At 39.8% G+C, this 22,895-nt stretch overlaps 1 protein-coding gene across 1 annotated transcript in view; it reads right to left on the bottom strand.

Moving 5' to 3' along the window:
* ERBIN (erbb2 interacting protein) overlaps positions 1-22,895 on the bottom strand; it is a 127,346-nt gene that overhangs the window by 50,717 nt on the left and 53,734 nt on the right. The window contains exons 4-6 of the mRNA XM_054397783.1: positions 20,120-20,237; positions 5,289-5,367; positions 4,480-4,569 (exon numbers count right to left, since the gene is read on the bottom strand). Coding sequence (XP_054253758.1) covers positions 4,480-4,569; positions 5,289-5,367; positions 20,120-20,237 — 287 coding nt within the window. The remainder of the gene's footprint in view (positions 1-4,479; positions 4,570-5,288; positions 5,368-20,119; positions 20,238-22,895) is intronic.

Below are 22,895 nucleotides of genomic sequence, written 5' to 3'. Positions count from 1 at the left end.
AACCCTTTCAGTGAAGAAGTTTCTTCTAACAGCCAACCTAAACCTCCCCTGGTGCAAATTAAGTCCATTTCCTCTCTCCCTATTACTTGTTACTAGGGAGAAGAGACTGACACCTCACTACAACCTCTCTTCAGACAGTTGTAGAGAGTAAGAACGTCTCCCCTCAGCTTCCTTTTCTCCAGACTAAAGAACCCTAGTTCCCTCTGCCACCTCTCATAAGACCTGTTCTCCAGACTCTTCACCAGTTTTGCTACCCTTCTCTGGGCCCACATCAGCAACTCAATGTCTTTCCTGTAGTAAGGGCCCCAACACTGAACAACAGTACTCAAGGCGTGGCCTGACCAGTACTAAGCACAGGGAGACAATAATCACCTCTGTCTTCCTTCTTGTCACGCTATTTCTGACACAGACCAGGACGCTGTTGGGCTTCTTTGCCACCTGAGCACACTCATGGCTCATGTTCAGCCACCTGCTGATCAACACCTCCAGGTCTTCCTCTGCTGGGCAGCTTTCCAGCCACTCTTCCCCAAGCCTGTAGCACCACATGGGTTTGTTGTTAATGAAGTGCAGGACCTGGCACTTGGCCTTGTTGGATCTCATAATATTGGTCTCAGTCTGTTGATCCAGTGTGTCCAAGTCCCTCTTGTAGAGCCTTGATACCCTCAAGCAGGTGAACACTCCTTCTCACCTTGCTGTCATCTGAAAACTTACTGAGGGTGCACTGAATCCCCTCATCCAGATTACTCATAGATAGTAAAGAGAATTGGGCCCAAAACTGTAGATAGACATCACACATCTGCCAATCTCCAGTCAGCTGGGACCTCCCTGGTTAACCAGGACTGCTGGTAAATGATGGAAAGTGGCTTGAAGAGCAGTCCCACCAGCTCCTATCAGTACCCTTGGGTGTATGCCATCCAGACCCATAGTGGGTGTCTACAACACCCACCATAGTACAACAGGTCACTAAACATCTCCTCTTGGATTATGGAGGTTTCATTCTGCACCCCATCTTTATCCTACTGCTCAGGGGGCTAAATATCCATCAAGTAACTGGTCTTACTGCTAAAGACTGAGGCAAAGAAATCTCAGCCTTTTCCTTGTTCTTGACCAGTAAGTTCCCCCATGCATCCAACAAAGGACAGAGATCCTCCTTAGTCCTCCTTTTGTTGTAGAAGGATTTCCTGTTCCTGTTTTAACAGCGGAAGCCAGATATATTTGTAGTTGGGCTTTTGCCTTTCTTTCTCCCTGCATAGCCTCACAATAACTTTGTAGTCTTCCTGAATGACCTGTCCCTTAGTCCAAAGACCATAAGCTCATTTTTTCCCCTAAATCATCTCTATTCAGCCAGGCCAGCATTCTTCCCCAACAACTCTTCTTTCAGCACATGGGGACAGGCTGCTTCTGAGCTTTTAAGACTTCCTTCTTGAGCAGCATCCAGCCTTCCTGGACTCACTGGCCCTTCAGGACTGCCTCCCAAGTCTCTGAAACAGGCCAAAGTCTGCCACTGGAAGTCCAAGATGGCAGTTCTGCTGACTTCCCTCGTCTTCAATGAGAACTCTAACATTTTGTGATCACTGTGCCCAAGACAGCCCCCAACCATTACATTAACCAGAAGTTCTACTCTGTTCACAAAGAGCAGGTAGGGCTCCTCCCACAGCAGACTCCCTCAACCAGCTATGTCAGGAAGTTATCCACTATACACTGGCAGAACATCCAAGACTGCTCCCTCTCTGCTGTGTTCTATTTCAGCAGACATCAGGGAAGTTGAAGTCTCCCACAAGAACAAGGGCTAGTGATCACGAGATATCTCCCAGATAACTAAAGAATATTTTAGCTGTCTCTTCATCCTGGTTGGGTGGTAACAGAATCCTACCATGGTATCTGCCCTATTGGACTTCCCCCCTGATTCTTACCCATAAACACTCAACCCTATCATCACCATCATTAAGTTCAAGACAATCAAAACAGTCGTCAACATTTAGGGCCACCTCAACACCCCTCCTTCATTGCCTATCCTTCTGAAGAGTTTGTAGCCATTGATTGTGGCCCTCCAGTCATGTGAGATATCCCACCACGTTTCTGTGATGGCCACTATATTATATTTTTCCTGATGCACAATGGCTTCCAGCTCCTCTTGTTTGTTTCCCATACTGTTTGCATTAGTGTAAATGTGCTTCAGTTGATCTAATGGGCCTACCACCTTTCTGCAGAGGTAAGTCTTAATTCCTACCTTAATGTAATGTTCATACAGATAGGGAAAAAACATTAGATAATCTGGACCTCACTAGCATGCAAAGCTTTAACATAAATTTCAAAGGTGAGAATAAATCTTGAAGGTGAATGTAGTAAAATGGCATACAGCATTCTTAAAGGTCAGGAAAAATGTTTTAGCTGGCTAATGTCACAACAACAGTGAATTACCAGCAGACTGTAGGGAAAAGAGCTATAGAATCTGAAGTACTGAAAAAAATAGAAAAGGGACAAGATGCCAAGCACCAATGATTTTCTTACAGAATCATCAGCCGTATCTAACTGAACTGTCCAATGCATTAGTCAGTCACATGGGAAATAACACTGGGTAGCTCCAAAAACAGCTATTGGAACACCAGAGCTTAACCACAGATATTTCCAAGAGAAACAATAGATAATCATAGCATGGCACAAGCCATTAAAAGATCTCAATTTTAGTTCTAACTATACCTATACACATTCTCACCTTCTCTCAAAATGAAGATTGATTCAAACTGAAATGCCTTCTATGATATACTAATATAATCATGCACAAAGGAACACTTACCTTACCAAAGTGAAACAGAACTTTGTGTAACAAAGTAAGAGGGATACAGAAATATTACAAAAAGAGCAGATGAGGGAATAGGGGACACCAGCTATGAGATGTGGCAGCAACTGAACTGCGGAATAAATGAATATGAACAGTCAGAAAGTGACTGATGTAGGAAACCAGACTTACAACCTGAACTTCTGGAAGATAGGCCTTAACATATGGAGCATAAAAACCTTGCTAGCTTCAATATGGCATTTGCTTAATTTTTGAGGCATTACTGCCTACAGTTGCCAGTAAGAGCTGGCAACTGAACTCAGTTACTTGATGTGTTCCCCTGTAATGAAAAGTAACACTTGTAAGGCCATATACAGAACAGTTAACGCACCAAAGAAGTTGAAGGTTTGTCCTTTATGGGAATAACCACCAACAATGCTCTAAGTATCCCAGAAGGTTTTACTAGAGCTTTTTTGTTTCTTTGTTATTTTTTTTTAATTTCCATACTCTGAAGTTAAAACATTGCTTGCACTGTCAAGTTGTAAAGTTGTGGGGTAACAGACTGACCACTTACACCACACTCAGTCAGAGGGTTCAGAATCTTACTTAGAAGTGACAACTTATGAATTCATTGTTTTATAACCTATTTGACCTAAACCCTGATTTTAGAACAGTTGATGAGAAAACCTAATGTCAGTTCAATTTTTCTAGCTACAAGCTACAATGTTGGAAATCACTACTTATACATTTCAACATAAAACAAGGCAAAATTCTTCATAGCTGATAGGAAAACCACTACAATGGAGAACTGGCTTTCAAGATTCCCTCAGTAAGTCCCTTTTTTTTTTTTTTGGAGCTTTTAGTAACAAATAACTTCATTTCCCTAACCATTAAGCATTACAGAAGCAGATAGTGATACAGAAAAAATTGTAAAGAGGCTTTTTTAAAACTATATGTAAGATTAAGTATGCTTAATACCAACTCTGTCTAGCAGAAGTCTTCGATTTCCTCTGTAGTGCTGTTGTTTTTAAACAAGAAAATATTGTCATTTGATTAGACTATTAAAAACAGACTGGTAAAAAGTATAGGTAATCTTTAAAATGCCAACAAGTAAAGACTATGCATCTTCAGCCTTAATGAGGGCTTTTGCAACACAAACTTACTGTACTAGAAAAAAAGCATAATTACTTCTGCTGTACCATAAGTAGCTTCTCCGTTAGCTATGCGTATGACAAACCTAATGCTTTTAATCCTCCATCAGGGAATGTCTAATAACTGGACAGAGAAGAATAGGCCAGCAACTCTGATCACAGATCACTAATAAAACTAATGCATCTAGGAGAGGGCAAGTGGAATTACAAATGTCATTATTTGCTTCACTCCAACTATGAAATGATAAGCAACCTGCATTTTAAATATAGTCTCCCGTACTTACCGAACTTGTGCTGCAAAAGAAGCAAGTATGTAAACTATCTTTATTTTTTGGCTCTTCACAAGCCTTCTGTCTGTACTTCAAAAGCCCAAATAAAACTGGTGATAAATATGCAGAGTTTTTTTAATGTAACTAGTATGTGGCATAAATGGATTGGTAATACACACTTCTTCCCTCCTGTAGTTCATACTCTGCTTGAGAAGCAGCAAAAACTGCTCTGCATAAATTTAGAACTAAATGTGGATGCTAAGTTTCAAGTTCAACTTACCTGCCAAAATTGGCTGGCAAAAACTCAAGAAAAGCATCATTTAGGTACAGCTGCGTTAGGTTTAACAGTTGGGAAAATCCATCTGGAAGCCTATATAGAAATAAAATAATGTCATGCCTTTGTTTCAATTATATTCAAAGTATTAAGCCATATTTTCTTGAACAGTACAGTATTGAAGTACTACATATCAATAATATGAAGGTGGGATCAGAATTTCTAGGAAATTGTTTCTTGTTATTTCCCTGCCAAAATTTCTTTCAAAATTATTTTTAGGAATTGCGGGCAATATCTACAGGAAATAAAAACTACAAACAACAAAAGAAGTCTTGCTCTGTATTTGTGATCTTCTGACACCCAATGTAGAGGACACTCTCATTACAGACAGTAAGATAAATGAAAACCTACACTACCCCTTCTTTTCCCCCTAGCAAGCAAAGTTTGTGTCTCTGGCAGTGGTATTTCTGGCAAGATGAGAGGGAAAGCTACTCATACAAGGTAAACCTGAAAAACAGTGTTACAAGATTTAGAGTAAAATTAATTATTGAGAAAGAAAACTCTGCAGAATTCTCTGTGTTCACAGGGAACGATGGACTTCAAGCTGTGAAAACCACAAGATGCAACACAGAATTGCCCACACAGCCTATTAACTTGAGCAAAATGCTACAGTGACACAGCTGTACTGTATCACAGTGCAATAAGGCTAATGAAGATACTTCATGTGTCCAAAGGTTGGCACGTCTGGCGCAAGTTTGAGATTCTGCAGTGTTTGCACAAAAGATAAAATACACCCAAAAAAATTACAAACTTACTTTGAAATTGGATTTACGCTGGCCTCAACAACTGTCAAGACTTTACAGTTTTTTATGTTTTCTGGAAACTCCTGTATGCCTGTAAGATACAAAGAGAGGGAGGGAAACAGTCTTAATTATTAGACTTTATCACAGGCATAAAAAATTATGCACATAAAACAACTAGCCATAAAAACTTCAATGCATTTAGCAACCAGTGGACTGGGTCTCTAATATTTCATTTTCAATACATTTTTCATTAAAAAGATATATCACATCAGTAGGAAATCAGTACTGAATCACTCTACTGCCCAAGACTTTCACCTGAATCTTTGCTATACCATAAAACCAAATAAAAACATGATTATCACAACTGAAGTTACTTATGCAGTGTATCACTATCTTACACCTTGAAGCAGTTGGGTTTGTTTTAAATAAACTTTTTCTAAGTGTGAAAACCATTCATCCTGCAATCCTTCCTCTTGGACTAAGAACAGAGTCTTAAAACAAAAAAGAACACAAACCCCAAATGCTAGTAAAATAAAAACAGTTTAAAAACAACTGGGTGTTTCAGGTAACAGAAATATTAGCTCCTTGCCTTTCGATTAAAAAATGTAATTGTGTTTACTTATAGAGTGTTTTATGAGGCATGCAGAGAGGGCAGCCTAAACCCAGGGAATGAGACTACTACAAGGAAATTATACTCTGTGGATGCTTGCTTTTAGGCTAGTGAGTGTGAAATTTCATGCTGCTCCAAGTAACATTAACTTTCTTGCAGTCCAGCTGCAGAGAGAAACACAGTGGCAGAGTGTCTTCTCCTTCAGACTGGAAAATGGGATTTGGTTACATCTCTCCATGTATCTGTTTTCAGAATATCAAAATAGGAAAAAATGTGGTAAAGTATCAACTGCTAAGTAATGTTTTTGCTTACATAAGAAATTACAGAATTTCTGATGTTAACTTACAGTTTGGTTCTGTGTTTGTGCAATAACAAGATTGAGCTGGTACATTAAGACTCAAAAGGCTGAAACGCCACCTGACAAGAAAGTACTCACAAAACACACACTTTCACAGTAAGACAGTCGGTCATGTTGAGTCACCATGGTGACTTGTCCATAAATCCACCTTAACCAGAAACATCAATTCTGACAAAGTGGGCTTTTAAAGTCTTTCTTCACAGGAACTTGTTTGTCACAGTAAATGGTTGAAACTATTACATTTGACTCATACCAGCCGTTGTACTGTTACTGAGAGGTGAAAGACAAGAAATACACACTAAGACACACAGTTAATCCAGGTGTTTAAACACCTCTATGTATCATGGATCCTTTTGGGAAATAGCTTGCTGAACTCAAGAACAGTAAAAATATAGAAACAGAGGGCACCACAAAGAATTGAACCATCAGCTGTATTACAGGACACTATTTCTGACACTTCTGGTTTACTTTCATGTGTGTTCTTACATATGCACACATCTAAATAAAAATATGGCTTTATATTTATGGCTTCACTGTGTGAAGTTTACTGGGGCTGAGTGGAGTCGAAGCAGAAGACAACAGGGGATACTGATTCAACTAACTTTATTACTCCCACAGTTCAAAAATCAAAAAGGTAATACTTATAATGCAATGAAGCTTCATTTCTGGAAAGCAGTAGTGATATTTTCAAGTACAAAGATAGGTTTAGAGGAAGATTATAAAACAACCATACAAATAATAGAAAGGTACCTTCCCTACTGCGGCCATATAAACTTTGTATTGAGAAACATTTTCAGGAAGGTTAAATTATACATGATCTTAATTCTAATTCCATACAGAAGCCTCTTTCACCTAACAAGAATATCCAAACATACAGATGGAAAGCATCTAACATGACACGGTATCCTGAACCACAGCAGGTACTAAAAATCTAGTACAAAAGATGCCTCTATATATGAAGTTATGTATGACTTGTATGAAGTGGTCTTCTATTGCCTAAAAAAGTACATCAAGACCTCTTTATTGCTGGTGTTATAACTCTACCTTCCTAAAATATATGTCTACATTAACCAGAGTAAAGCACTGCTTTCCTTAGCTCTACTCTTCCTTAGAGGTAGAGCTGTGTTTCACACTCTGGGCCATTATTTCTCCCGTTTGAATCACATCAAGAGATTCTTCAAGCTCAATTTTTATGAAAGATTGTCACACTACTGGCCTTGGATGAAAGAGTTCTCTGTTCCAATATGTCAAACCTCATGTTTTTAATATTGATACTAGTTGCCACTGCTACTGAAGCACAGAAGACTTAAATCTGTGATAACTACCTAGAAAAAAAGCCACAATCTGATAGAAAGAAGAATGTCAGTGTAAACTTATTCTCAAAAAGATCAGCCAAATAAAATATTATCTATCCAAATACAGACATGTTAAATCATCATGCTTTTGTACATAACTGGAGGACTCCACAGTAGTCTCATATTTGCCTAGAGGCAGCAAAAGTTTAAACAACAAATTAACAACAGAGATACAGCCGATATGAGAAAGCTAACAATGAAGAAGCCCACAAATTTAATTTTACTTCTTCTTAAAGCCAGGACTTTGGTATGGATAAATGGTAACCACCATTCAAAAAAGCAGTAAATTGGGAATGACAGCATGAAATACATATAAAGTTTGTAAGACATATTCAAAAGGGGGTGGGGAATTATATTTTTTTTTTCTTTTACATATATATATAGGGAGACTGCTACTCTCTACCATGTAATGGGAAGCTGCATTTACTAACTGGCTGTACAACCTTCCTCGGCAATATTCCTCCTGTATACAAGAAACATGCACTTACTACAGTTGGGTTTAGTTCTCCCACCAAGAAAGCAAATTCAAAGAGCAAGTAAGAAAGAGAGACACTGGAAAAAGATATGACAGAAGGACAAAGGGCTTTAAAGAGCACTTGTTAAGATTATCTGTTCCTCACTTCTCTGCTTTCTAGCTATCCTTAGTGTCCTTAATCTTCTTCCCCATTAAGAAAGCTCAGCAATTGTCAAGGATCTCCATGACCACATCTTTCTGCACTCCTTTTGTAACACTGTGCTAATTAATCTATTTGATAGCCATCCTCACCCTCCACAAGCATCTGATCAAATGAGCACTGCAAATTGAGATCCACATTCCTTTCTAAATCCCATTTTGATCTTAGTTTTTTTCCACTGCTTCCCGTGCCAGCCCCTAGAGGAGTTAAAGTTTCTCTCTATTAATCCCTCTCCCTTCCTGAAGTGGAACAGAAATCCCTTAAGACTTAAGAATTGGGGAAGGGAAAAAAAAACAAAACTAAACCAAACAAACAAAGAAAACCCACCTACATTACTTTTAAAGAAAATAACAACAATAAAATGAAATACACACAAATACATACAAATCCAATATTGAACCCAACTCCCCTGGTGGGAATTATGCCACTGTTACTGATGCTGCGGCCTGCACTGGGGCAGTCCCAAACTGGACTCAGCAGCAGACGGAAACTGGATTATGGAATTGGATTCAGGAACACAGGGATCAGCATCGAAGGCAGAATGGGCAGAATCCTCCTCAGACACCACTAAACAAGAGAGCTTGGTGCTCCTGATCCCTCAGCTTCATACTGAATATATGGAATGAAACTCAAGGGTTTTCAGTTTTGAGCCATCTTTCCCATATGTCCCTCTAACCACAGGTGCAGCCTTTTACTTTCTGCTCTGTCAGCGTGGTACACAAGATTTAGCAGTGACCTCAGTCCGCACAGGAGCAAGTGTAAGAGCCTTTCTGAATACCAACCTTCAGTAATAATTATATGCATCAAGCATTATCCACTTCTAGAAGCAGACACTATCAACTGTTAACTTCAGAAAGTGCAGTTACTTAGAAAAAAACTGAGATGAAAAGTAAAATCCCTGAACAGAGTTAGGTCTGTTCTAACTCAAACCAGGACATTACTTTATACACTAATACTCAAGAATTGTATCAGATGGTGCAACAGATTACTTGGGGGTTATCTCATCTGATACAGCCTTATCCCACTTTTCTTGAAAATTATCATACACAATATAAAGCAGGAAACAACGGGATGAGGAAGGTAATAACCATCACCACTAAGCCATTTGAGTGCTGTAGTTGAAATACAGATGATGCTGTTTCTCAAAAAGACCGCAAACCATTATAGCTGTGGAGTAGCCATTTGCAGAGCACAACAGGAGAAAATACGATTAGCTCATCATCTTTAATTCTAAGCACCAGATCCAAACTGAATTGAGATCAGTTCTTTTTGTAGTCTAGTTTTCCACAGCAGTGAGATTTATGTAGCAGCTTTTATAGTATTTGTCAGCTCCTCCCTCCCTGTATTCTCAAATCTCAGGCACTTTTAAAAACTCAGTAGTGTTTCTACAAAACCCTTTTTTTTTTTTTTTTTAAAGTGGGGAAGTGGGGAAACAGGATGAAATAAAATTTGGCAGTGAGGTAAGGAAGAGGAATCTGAAATTCTTGTTTGGAGTAACCCAAAAGCAAAAAGCATTCAGAACTGTACTTGGCAAAAATTCACCAGCTAGCCAGCCTAACCCAGAAAGTAATGTTTACTCGTGATTCCAGACCAGCTATGTCACATGCCCAAAGGCCATACCAAAAAAGGTCATATAGGGAATTCGGGTCAATGGCCACAAATATAAAGGTAATCAACCTCATTTCTGGATAACATAAAGCTGAACTACAGAATTTCGCCTGATCTCTTACTCCCCAGAGAGCAACGATTGTTTTGGCACAGCTTGTCAGAACAAATGTGCACAAATGTCCTTCTATTTAAACTGGATTAAGGCAATTTTAAGTATAATTGGAGACCCACTCACCATCTGGAGTTACACTCATCTCCCTTACACAGCGCAATCCTTTAATGTCACCATAACTTGACAAGCAGGAGAGAAAACTGGGACAACTTTTTTTCTCCATCAGGTAATTTTTTTTTTCCACTCAAGAAATATTAGGAATTTCAAATGTACAGAAAATTGTGCAAGTTGCATTTTCCACTGGCAGAATCCTTCACTGAAATGAATCCAATAGCTGACATCCCCCTACTGTTTCAGTCCTACTGCAAATGGGGACTTGCTCTGCTGTTCATACTGTAGTCATGTTGTCATATTTTTTCTTCACAATCAAATGTTAAAACTCCTGTACCTAGACTTCTGTTATTGAAACTGTTACAGCTATACAGCAGTGGAAGCACCTCCACATCAAGTTCCACCTTTTGTCACACAGAAATGTTTTAAATAGGTTTGCCAAAAAAGTATTGGTTCAATTCCTAGAAAGCAGGAAGAAGATCACTAACACATGAGACCTGTGCAAGCCACATGGGTGATGTCTTCCAAGGAAAGACAGATAGTTTGACCTCTCAGTTCATGGGGATTGTAAGGGGAAATTATCTCCAAACAAAAGGCACGCCAAAAAATCCTCTTGCTGCAAAATAAAAGAAACTACAGCCTGCTGAGCACCCATCCCACTCTGAACCCTTAGAAGTACAGAGAACACAGAGGCAAATGTATAGGTTTAGTTTGCTCGAATATGAAATCAATCTTAATTACGTACATTCTTTCATCAGCTAATCTATTCATCTTGGTTTCAGCTTCCAGGAAAGCAGTTATCCAGATCTGCCTGAAGGCAGCTCCCACCATAAAAAGAGCAGCTTCTCATTTTCTTCCACTTGGGCCTGTACTACAACTGTCCTTCTCGTCAATATAGATCAAATATGGGGGAAAAATATTTACACAGTTCAATAATACACACCAGAACTCTAAGATTACATAAAATCTCTTTGCAAAAGCTGAATTTCTAAACAGAAAGCTTAAATAAAAGTATCAGTCACAGTCTCTACTCTTATGTATTCAGGATTTCTGCATACCTTCTGAATTAAAACCGGCACTTCTCATTATCCAAAGTAAGCATGTCAGTGCTGAATCAATTCACTGCACAGTGCTGACCCATACATCCCTTATTTTGAATATTCATTCCTTTTGCAAATATTCTCAAAGGATCCCTTACTGCAAACGGTTTCAGATCACCCAGGATCTCAGGTTTCCCCGTGAGGCCTGCCCAGGCAATAGGGCAGCAGTAACACCTTCCTCTCCTTTTCAGAGATGGAGTTGCAGTTCAGCCCAAGGTTGGGCCTCAATGTCCCTGTGCAAAAGGTGGTACTCAGTACTCTAGTCACTGTCAAGCAGTTTAGAAGCCTCTGGCTTTACTAAAATAAAAACATATCCTAAATAATTTTTTTTTAAAAATTCAAGAAAGAAGAGCAGCTATTTCAAGCTGTTTTCTAGTTCTGCAAACAGGTATCACAAAAGCATTTGAAACCTGCTATATGTAACATCAGTAGCTTCTCTTGTACACGCAAGAGTCCCAGAAGTGTCAAATTCCTTGCAACTTGGTTTTCCTTGTATACATACATTACAGAAGCCTGGCTGTGTCTCTCCCTTTTTAAAGGCAAAACCTTACAAGCTTGGAGATCTGTGGAGGAAACCTACCTTTCTCGAGTAAAACTCAAAAAACAAATCTGTCACAGATTTAACCTATCATCACTAAATTTCTTAAAGAACAAGAAAGGTTTCCTTCCTAAAAAAACTTTTGCTTCTTTAAAGAAAACCTAATTGAAAAAACTCTTACAAAATGCTTACAACATTCGGAAAACAAACTCGACTGGATTTCCTGATGGGTAACAAACAAGAGGAACTGGAAGCTTTGGTACACCAGGAAAACTACAATGTAGTTGCCACTACAGAAATGTGGTGGGATGATTCACACGACTGGAGCACTGCACTGCATGGTTATAAGCTCTTTAGGCACGGCAGGCAAGGGAGAAGAGGAGGAGGGTGGCCCTGTATATTAGAGAATCTCTCAATGCCACAGAACCTGAGGTTAAGGATGAATGGATTGAGTGCCTGTGGGTTAAAATCAGAGGGAAGGCTAATAAAACTAACATCCTGATTGGAGTCTCTTATAGACCACCCAAACAGCATGAAGAGGTAGACGAAGTATTCTACAAGCCTCTGGAGGTCATCTCAGTATCACAGTATATCAGAGGTTGGAAGAGATGTCAAGAGATCATCAGGTCCAAGCCCCCTGCCAGAGCAGGATGACTTACAGTAGTCCGCGCAGGAATGCATCCAGGTGGGTTTTGAAAGTCTCCAGAGGAGACTCCGCAACCTCCTTGGGCAGCCTGTTCCAGAGCTCTGTCACCCTCACTGTAAAGAACTTTCTCCTCATGTTGAGGTGAAATCTTCTATGTTCAAGTTTGAACCTTTTGTTCCTTGTCTTATCACTGTGAACCACCAAAAAGAGCCTGGCCCCCTCCACGTGACACCCACCCCTCAGATATTTATAGTCTTCTCAAGACTAAACAGCCCCAGGGATCTCAGTATCCCTTCACAGGGGAGATGCTCAAGTCCCCTAATCATCCTCATGGCTCTCCACTGGATTCTCTCCAGCAGGTCTCTGTCTCTCTTGAACTGGGGAGCCCAAAACTGGACACAGTATTCCAGGTGTGGTCTCACCTCACCAGGGCAGAGTACAGAGGTAGAAAAACTTCCCTAGACCTGCTGGACACACCTTTCTTGATACATCCCAAGATCCCATTGGCTCTCTTGGCCACAAGAGCACATTGTTGTTCCATGGAGAACTTGCTGTCCACCAGCACTCCAAGGTCTTTCTCTGTGGAGCTGCTTTCCAGCAGAGCAGCCCCTAACCTGTACTGGTGCCTGGTGTTATTTCTCCCCAGATGCAGGACCTGCACTTGTCCTTATTAAACTTCATGAGGTTTGCCTGCACCCAGCTCTCCAGCCTGCCCAGGTCACGTTGGATGGCTGCACAGCCTGAGAGGTGTCAGCCAACCCCCCCAATTTTGTATCATCAGTGAACTTGCTGAGGGTATTCTCAATGCCCTCAGCCACGTCGTTGATAAAGATACTGGACCAAATACTGATCCCTGGGGGACACCACTGGCCACAGGCCTCCAAGTTGACTCTGTACCACCAATGACAACCCTCTGAACTCTGTTGTGGAGCCAGTTTGCAATCCACCTCACTGACCAGCCATCCATGCCACATCTCCTGAGCTTTTCTATGAGGATGTTATGGGAGACAGTATCAAAAGCTTTACTGAAGTCAAGATGTATGACATCCACTGCTCTTCCCTCATCTTCTCACTTGGTCATAAAACTTCATAGAAGGCTATCAAGTTAGTTAGACAAGATTTCTGTGGGCAGTAGGGCCTGGCGTGGGTAGTTAGGGCCTGGCGGTCGGAAGATGTCGCGCTGTACGGAAAGATAAGACACCTCTCCACCTCTCCAGATAGCCAATAGCACTAACCTTTGATGTAAGCAGACAGAAGCTACATTGTAAACCTAAGCTATATAATGTGGTGTTGCATACCAATAAACGCCATTTGCCATCCACCACATTGGTGTCAGTGGGCTAATGACCCAAGTGACCTGCAATTGGTCGTCTTGCTGTGCCTGAACCAGGTCACCGTTGCCATGAGAAAGACAACAAGTGGTGCTGAAACCCAGGAAATCAACAGCTGGGAATCAGGAAATTTGCCGGGACGGGTGAACAGCGGCCGGAGCGGCTGGACCAGCCCGGCGGGGAGGACGCTCCCGGACCCGCAAGGAGGATGGAAGCCCTTGTGAAGGTTGTATCACAATTACATAAGCAGTGGGGCATCGGTTGCAAGCCCAAGGACTTTACCCTTGCCGTTGCAAGGCTCATCCAGTTGGGCGCAATCACACAGCCAGTGGAGATACTCCACCCTGAAGTACGACGAGTTGCAAACATCTCTGATCCTGCCCACATGACCTAACTGGACAACAAACCCAAGTGACTCAGCTCCTCCCTCTGGTGAAAACACCTGCCCTGCAGCAGAGACTGCACCCACGCCACGCCTGCCTCTTGGGAGAGAGAAGCTGGCTCAGAGGAGGGGTCGTGCCTCTTGAACTCGTAGATGGGATCAGGGAGCAGTACAGCACCCCTGTAATCCATGAGGAAGCAGTTAGAAACTTGCTGAGCCACTTGAATCTTCACAAGTCCATGGGACCAGAAGGGATCCATCCTAGGGTACTGAGAGAACTGGCAGATGAGCTCACCAAGTCACTGTACGTCATTTACCACCAGTCCTGGCCCACTGGAGAGGTCCCCAATGACTGGAAGCTGGCCAATGTGATGCCCATCCACAAGAAGGGCTGGATGGAGGATCCTGGAAACTACAAGCCTGTCAGCCTGACCTCTGTGCCTGGCAAGATTATGGAGCAGATGATCTTGAGGGCAATCACAGTGCACCTGCAGGATGGCCAGACCTAGCCAACACAGATTTAGGAGGGGCAGGTCCTGCCTGACCAACCTGATTTCCTTCTATGATCAGGTGTTGATCTGTTAGAGCATAGGAAGGCTCTGCAGAGGGACCTTGACAGGCTGGACAGATGGGCAGAGTCCAATGGCATGAGATCTAACACATCTAAGTGCCAGGTTCTGCACATTGTCCACAACGCCAAGCAGCGCTACAGGCTGGGGACAGAGTGGCTGGAGAGTAGCCAGGCAGAGAGGGACCTGGGGGTGCTGGTTGACAGTAGGCTGAACATGAGCCAGCAGCGTGCCCAGGTGGCCAAGAAGGCCAATGGCATCCTGGCCTGCATCAGGAATAGTGAAGGGGCCAGGAGGACCAGGGAAAGTCATTGTGCCCTTGTACTCAGCTCTGGTTAGACCTCACCTTGAGTACTGTGTCCAGGTCTGGGTTCCTTAATTTAAGAAGGACATTGAGATACTTGAACGTGTCCAGAGAAGGGCAACAAGCCTTGTGAGAGGTCTTGAGCACAAGCCCTATGGGGAGAAGCTGAGAGAGCTGGGGTTGTTTAGCCTGGAGGAGGCTCAGGGGAGACCTTATTGCTCTCTACAACTACCTGAAGGGAGGTTGTAGCCAGGTGGGGGTTGGTCTCTTCTCCCAGGCAACCAATGACAGGACAAGAAGACACAGTCTTAACCTGCACCAGGGGAAGTTTAGGCTTGAAGTGAGGAGAAAGTTCTTCACAGAAAGAGTAATCGGCCAGTGGAATATGCTGCCCAGGGAGGTGGTGGAGTCACCACCCCTGAAGGTGTTCAAAAAAAGATTGGATGTGGCACTTGGAGCCATGGTTTAGTTGTCAGATATTAGGTAATAGGTCGCACTTGATGATCTCTGAGGTCTTTTCCAGCCTGCTTCATTCTGTGATTCTGTGATTCTGTGATGTTTGAAATTACTCTGCCTGACAAGTATCTACTTAATAGTAAGCAGATTCTCCTATCCATCTTCACTTCAGAAAACCTTCTTCTCCAATTCCACATGCTCTGAAAGTTTTAAAATTTCCTTTCCCATTTGTCTTCCCTTTAATGATGGTCACTTGCAAAGCTGTATGCTGCAACTATGCTGGAGGCTCCTGTAATAAGTTTACCTGATGAAAAAGGGAAGTTGAATCTGTTTTTAGAGGCTTGTTTGGAGGTTTTTTTGTAAGGAAAATAGATAAAATTTGTACGGTCCATGTAATAATTAATGAAAAAATATCAGTTGAACTACAAATATGAAAAGAACAAGTTAAACAGTGTTTCTACTTAGAAAAAACAGAGAAAAACACTCCAAGAAATACTGTCACAGTGAGATTTTTAAGCTTTTCTAATGAGTTTTTAAGAAGAATGTGCTCTTATTAGTTATAGTAACTAATATAATTAGGTTTACAGTAAAATACAGGGTTAGCAATATATTTGGTGCCAATTCTGTTAACAAGACAGGTACTTAACTACATATTTTTTATATAGTAATAAAGTATTTATTCACAATTAAGACAAAATGCTTTTTTTGCAGAATACATCTCCACAGGTGGAAAAGCAGGAGCATTAAGATGTAAACTGCTTTTTTATATCTTTGAAACCCATTACTAGTCTGACCCAAGTTTCATGTTTCTGAAATTTTTCGTTTGAAATTACTTGTGAAATTCCAGATGTCACGTTTTAGATTTGAAAGCTAAAAAAAAAAAAAAATCACACCAATTCTGTGAGGTTCAGTCAGTAATGAATCCTGTTTTATACTGTGCATTAGCCTCCCAATATATTTAAGTGCATAATGCTGTCTCATCATTTTCTCCAACAACAGCTTGAACTGCTCAGTTATCAGCGCTGACGCAGGCAAACGAGATGAGAGCTTACAGTCAGGTTTTTGTGTTTTGTTTGGGTTTTTTTTTAATTATTACTCCTCTTACACACACGTATTGGCATAGCTAGGATAATCCCAGTTTGTGACACACAGTATACTAAAGCTAGTCTGCCAAAACAGCAGATGATTTCAAAATGCTGAAGAAAACATTTGATCTAAACGCTCATCTGTTAACAACTTTATTTCATGATTACTTATAGCCATAAGTGATTTCAGATCCATTTCCCAGGCTTCCAGGACAGCCTGATTTCCTCAGCAAGTTACTTCATTGTATGCTTCAGCCTTTCAAATCACCTGGGTTGAGTGATCCGTAAAACTATCTCTTCTGTCCATTTTTATATGCCATCATACACTGTTAATGAATGCTTTCCCCTTCATTAGAGAAGAAGTACAAATATTTCCTTGGCAGTCTTTCACATGGTCCCATAAATTGTCCCAATAGGCACAGGCTAAGACTGGCATCCCAGAAAAATTACTGTCCCCTAAATGTTAACAAAGCCTTAAAGAGACAGATTTAGGGGTGAAGAGTGGTGGTGTGGGTTTTTTTGGTGAGATTTTTTGATGGGTATTGTTTTGGTTATTTTTTCCTAAACAACTGTCAATACATAAATAATTTGGCTATGTGAGACTGAAAAAGATAACATTTTCCTTCAGCTTCATAAACATGAAATACTGTTTTTTTTCTATGCAAGTCTTATGTTCTGTATGCTGCAACTTCACTTTAGGACATACCCAGTAGGATTGGGATAAAAGGGCATTTCTGCAACACAGTATGTAATTTCTGATATAGGAATGTGGTTCATTTATTGCACAATTTGTTCCAAATACTGTTTCATCTTTGCAACTAGGACAGCATCAAGCTTCAGGTACATGCTTCAAAGCTGAAGCGTACCCGGAAAGAAACAATGGAATACCTATGACATTAAGGGTTCCAAACAGCTTTGGAAATCACATTAAATTCCATAAGAGGACAAACTACATAATATCTACCCAAAAAACTACTGAATTCATTGCCTATTGCCAAGACTGCAACTCTATTCTGTTCTTCCTGCAAATACAGCAGCAATTTGGTATTTCAGGCTACATCTATGCCATGACCTCTTCAGCAACCATGAATAATATATTCCAAATCAAACACATACACAAGGACCTCTGTATGCTCCAGAACACACAACCATTAAAGGTTCTGTGTGCATCACACAAAGACTAGATATATTGACCAAGGAGTCAAATGAAGAGTACTACATAAGCCCCACCTTGTCTGGCTCAAGAAGGCCCAATAATAGAAGGTGCTGGACACAGGGAGGATGCAGTGGAACACATGCATGTCTCTTGTCTTTCTGCTTTTTGACACTGTTGGAAACAGCACACTAGACTAAATGAAGCCTTTGTTCTGATTAAATATTAGTAAATACTCTTATATACCGAAGTGTGCACACCTGCTGTGCCTCTGTTACACAATTTTATACATTGTATATATGAAATGAGACATTTAAACTTGACATGAAAAAGGCATGACCTTTTATGAGCTTTTAAAACACCATAAAGATTGCTTTCTTGTACTGGTATTTTTTATGTAACAAATGTACAACTTTGAAAAATTTCTGCAATTTTGGTCTTTCATCTAGACATCAAGTATTATACACAGGTTTCTGTAGTTCTACTTAGAAAGCTGCATGGTTTCCTGTGTGACAGGTCTCCCCTTGCAACATAGACTCTGCAATTCATAAAGTAACTTGAACACATTTTAAAACTGAGGGTTCAATTCTTCACTTTTTTATCAGCTCTTGAGAAAATTCAGGTCTTCTCTTCAGTCAAGACATTTGATTATGTCTATGACACAAATAGCTCAACTATCTTCCATGCAAATACTTTCAGATTTCGTGCATGGTAGTATTTGAAAACTAACATCTAACCATCTAACATCTAAAATGAAGCCTCCTAAATTAAACAAAAGGCACTATTTCTCATCGCATCCAACAGGGACAAACAGGGACCCTGATTTATTTTTTGAGTGTCACAGAGATTTCAGGAATAGCGGGAGAAATGGTGTCCCAAGTAAACAAGCATGTGACCTCAGAACTATTTTTGATGTGCAACACTAGGCAGCGAAGCTGTTCAAACAGTGGTAAGATAGAGAACAGACACATGATAATAGTTTAAATAAGCTTGTGTCCTGACGTTTCTCTGAAAGGTTATCAACAACGGAACAAAACAACCCCTAGAAAACAGAGCTTCACAGTTTGCTGGCATAGTTCAGCCATTGCCTCCTTAAATTCTTTATGTGCCTCATTGAACAAGTGCTCTTTTCAGCAGTTCTCTGAAGGCTTATCTAAAGGTTACACCATTTTGGACAGACAAGTAACTCTAGCTGGTACCAGCTGCCTATTTATGTACATAAGCTAAGGAATTTGCCAGCAGTGGAAGGCAAATGCCCTTTTGCTGCCTCAGGCTCTTGCATTGAGAAATTGTGTTGGAAAAAGTTCTTTCAACAGTTCACTCTAGGACAAAAAGATGATTATTTCTCTGTTCTGTGTCACAACGAAAGTTTAAGGCCAGTGTTCTTTAAGAAAGACTATTAATCCTCTTGTACCAGGAACAGAGCAGTGACAAGCTGCTCAATTTATCACTCTAAATGCTGCACCCATTAGGCAGAAATAATAAAGTAACATTTTAAGCACAGATAGAGCTACAATGTCCAATCAAGGAGAATGCCAACATCTCAACAACCAGAGTGCTCTCTCAACAGAGCAGAAATTACTCATCTTGGCAGAGTCATAATTAGCTAGCTATCCAAATAAAACAATGGATTTAATATGATAAAATCTTTGGCATATTAATGTAATTCTTATTTTCAAATATGATTTTGAGAAGTCCTCTTCTAATTACTAAGACGATTCTATTATAAACTTATCAATTAGCATGACAACTGAACTTTATTTTATCTTAAATAAGCCATACACCTATGCCTGATTACAACATGAGTTCTTTCCATTTCCTCACAGTTGCACATATCTGCTAGCCTGCCAAAGCAGCAGCATTAATAAAACACCACATATACAACACTTGGCTGACAACACTTCATAATTCATAAAAGGTTGACTCACACAGAATGATAGATTTTTAACAAGTCAGACAAGTGAACCAGTCATTGTCCATGAGACAGAGGTTATCATCCCCAGAGTAGGACAGCAGAACAGCCAAGTCGTACTACAATTTTCAGACATCTCAGTAAAACAAACTGAAAACAATTTTTATATGAAACAAAATATAAGAACAGAATCCAGAAAAACGTTGCAAGTTCTTGTGCAAACTCTCTTTGGTATAGTGAAACACGATGAAAGCCACTAGAATTAACATATTTGAGGATATGTGTTTTTAAATAATATAAAGTATTTTATCAGTTTTCAGTAATGAGTCTCAAAGTACAAACCAAGTAATCTGAGGTACAATTAAATATCACAGCAGCACCATAAAAGATCATCTTTCACGTTAAGTGGTGATTTAGAGCAGTAATTTAAAATTTACTAGCTGTGTAGCTTTTTAAAATTACATTTTCACTAGCGTCTTTGTACAGTCAGTGGTGATTTGCCTTTTAGTTACCTCAATTTAGTAAGTGAGCTGACTTACCATTCTTGCTGACATCCAGTTCCCTGAGATTAATGAGATTTGCAATGGATGCTGGCAATGTGGTTAGATCATTGTCTGGCAAACTCAGCTTGTGCAGAGACTGACAGTTAAAAAGTTGCTGTTGAAACAAAACAAAAAAAAAAGAACGTAACTTTCTCTTAGATTCATCTATATAGCTTTTGTTTTCTCTCCCGTTAAACTTCTGACCTCACAGCTTGAATGCTAGACTATGCAGAGACCTTGACGACAAAACCTTTAACTAGTTTTATTCAAAATTGACTAAGTTTGCAATGCTTAGGAAAGCAAAAAACAAGCCAGAAGCTATACTCAACACTTTTACAAGTTCCATTTTCTCAGAAATTGTGACCTGTAGTTACATATAGTCTGGAAAACATTACATTATTTCCAATAACTTAAATGCCATGTGATACCCCAGAAGTAATGACAGTTTCTTCAAAAAAAGAAAAAGCTCAATAGTTGCATGCATTATTTTTTTAAGTCAAACATGAGATTTGAGTAGATATTAATCTTCTCCATAAGTTTAATTTAATTCCACCATATTTTAGAACAATTATTTTTTCCCTTCCATGTTTCCTAGCTCAAGTACATCAAAATCTGACAAAGTTACGATGAAAGCTTATGGAAGTTTGATCTACAGATACAAAAAATGGACAACTTCTGTCTACATGCATTGTAATTTGCAGTAAGTACTAGCTCAAAGCCTGATCTCTTCCAATATGCAAAGTACCTTGAGATTCTTATAAAGCGTTAGAAATGACAAAGTACGGCAAATAGTCTTAGTCCAATGGAAAAAAAATCCTCAAATGATATGTAGGAAACTTAAAGATAGTATAAAATAAATCTCTAAAGAATACAGTTGAATTGGTTCACTAGAACAATTTAAGGTCAACATTCTTTCCCAAGAACTCTGATAAGATCACACATAAATACCTGTCTCAGTGTTCTTTTCCTTTGGAACTCTGAGAAAAGGTCATACAAGACTAACTAGGATGTGTTCTACAACTAAGAAACGTTATCCTGATCAACATCATAACAAAGGGCTCAGTTCAACCAAAATTTCATGGGTGTCTCTCAATTATGAGGCCATTATTTCAGCTACAAACTGTTGGAGCTAACCCCATTCACGTAATGTTTGCATATAATACCACAGAACAAAAGCAGACATAAATTAGCAAGACAGTCATTTCAAGGAATAAGCTTTAACTTCCCTACTTATGTGTCCAATTCCTCAGAAATGTGCACTTGTTAGAAATCGTTAATATCATTAATTCTCTGAAGAGTTACAACTTACTTAGGATTTCATATGGGAAGGAGAACTTTGATAAGCTTATATGTTTTGGAGCCATTCTCTTATTTCAGTACTTTGGGCAAGAATATATACTTAAAACTCATCACCAAAAACAATAATCTGGACTCTTGAAACCATAAGAAGTTAGTCAGGAAAAGCAAATCAGTCAGGAATTGCAGTATCTTTATTGGAAAATAAAGACAAGGGGAGTTTTGGATGGCCCTGAGTTTTTAGTTGTTCCTTTTGTTGTTGTTGTACTTTTTAATGTTCATATATTCAGTGGTTAAGTGCCACCAAACAGCAGTAATCATATAACTAAAGACTATTTTACTGCAGAATTCCAATGTCTTCCAAACAGCAAAGTGAGAATGAAATGATAACTGCTATGGTTTGAGCTTTTCAGCTCAAATGCACACCATGGGATAAACGAAGCACATTTTCAAGTGTGATGTAGCAAACAAGACAATACTACATCAAATGCCAGGTAACTTTTGAAACTGACACTGCACACCAGCATTTTGTTAAAAGCCAAGTCCTTCTACACCACACTTTACTTATGCGGTGCACTCCGACAGTGAACTAAATTAAGGAGATATACCGTAAGACCCGTATTGTGAACATGCTGGAGTATGCTCCAATCTTTCTTAAAAGATTGGAGGCAACTAAAAAAAAAGTAATTTCAAAATCCACAGGCACCAATAGGCCAATTCAGTGATCAGAGTGATGATAGTGCCAAACCAGATGTGTTGTGGTGTACAAAAAGTAGCAGATTGCAAAACAGGGATAAGAGCACACCACCAGAGGCAAGGAGGAGAGTGGGAATGTCTTAAAGCTTCAGAAAGTTGGATGCAGCCTAGTAAGTACACCACACTCTTCATCTCATATGCCTTCATTAGAAACTTTACGTTTTTCCAATTTAAAAGACTAATAAAAGCTTGGGGTAGGGAAAAGGCACACACAGCTTGAAACTCTGGCTCCACATCAGCTAGGATCATTTCAAATGTTACAGGCCTTCACTTATGGACCTTCTATGGGCAGTTTTAAGATTATAATTTCTCTCAAATTATTAAATAAAACACCTTATTATGTATTTACCAGTGCCTAAATCTCTCTGCTTCTTCCTTTACAGTATTTGAATTTGTATGTGGGTTTTTTCTTCTGAACATTGAAAGAGTAGTAAAAAATTATGACCAAAATTACTTAACAGCTTCAAAAAAATACTTCCCTTTTCAAAAATAAGCCTGTAAGGATAATACATTGTACCTGAAACAGGCTAATACAGATCCCTGCAGTTCAGCAAAGTAAAAAGGAACAGAACATAAATGTTTAAGCAGGCTTTCTAATCAAATGTATAATTCAGTATTAGCCTAGACCAAGGCCAGACTGCTCACCTCTCCGTTTATTCATGTATCAAAATTGGATTTCATATAGGAACTGACTAATGAAATCAAATGGTGTCTAACAGAA

This window comes from Indicator indicator, chromosome Z (genome assembly GCF_027791375.1).
Source record: "Indicator indicator isolate 239-I01 chromosome Z, UM_Iind_1.1, whole genome shotgun sequence".
In the NCBI taxonomy this organism is placed as follows: Eukaryota; Metazoa; Chordata; class Aves; order Piciformes; family Indicatoridae; genus Indicator; species Indicator indicator.
This window is presented reverse-complemented; position numbering and strand designations above follow the sequence as displayed.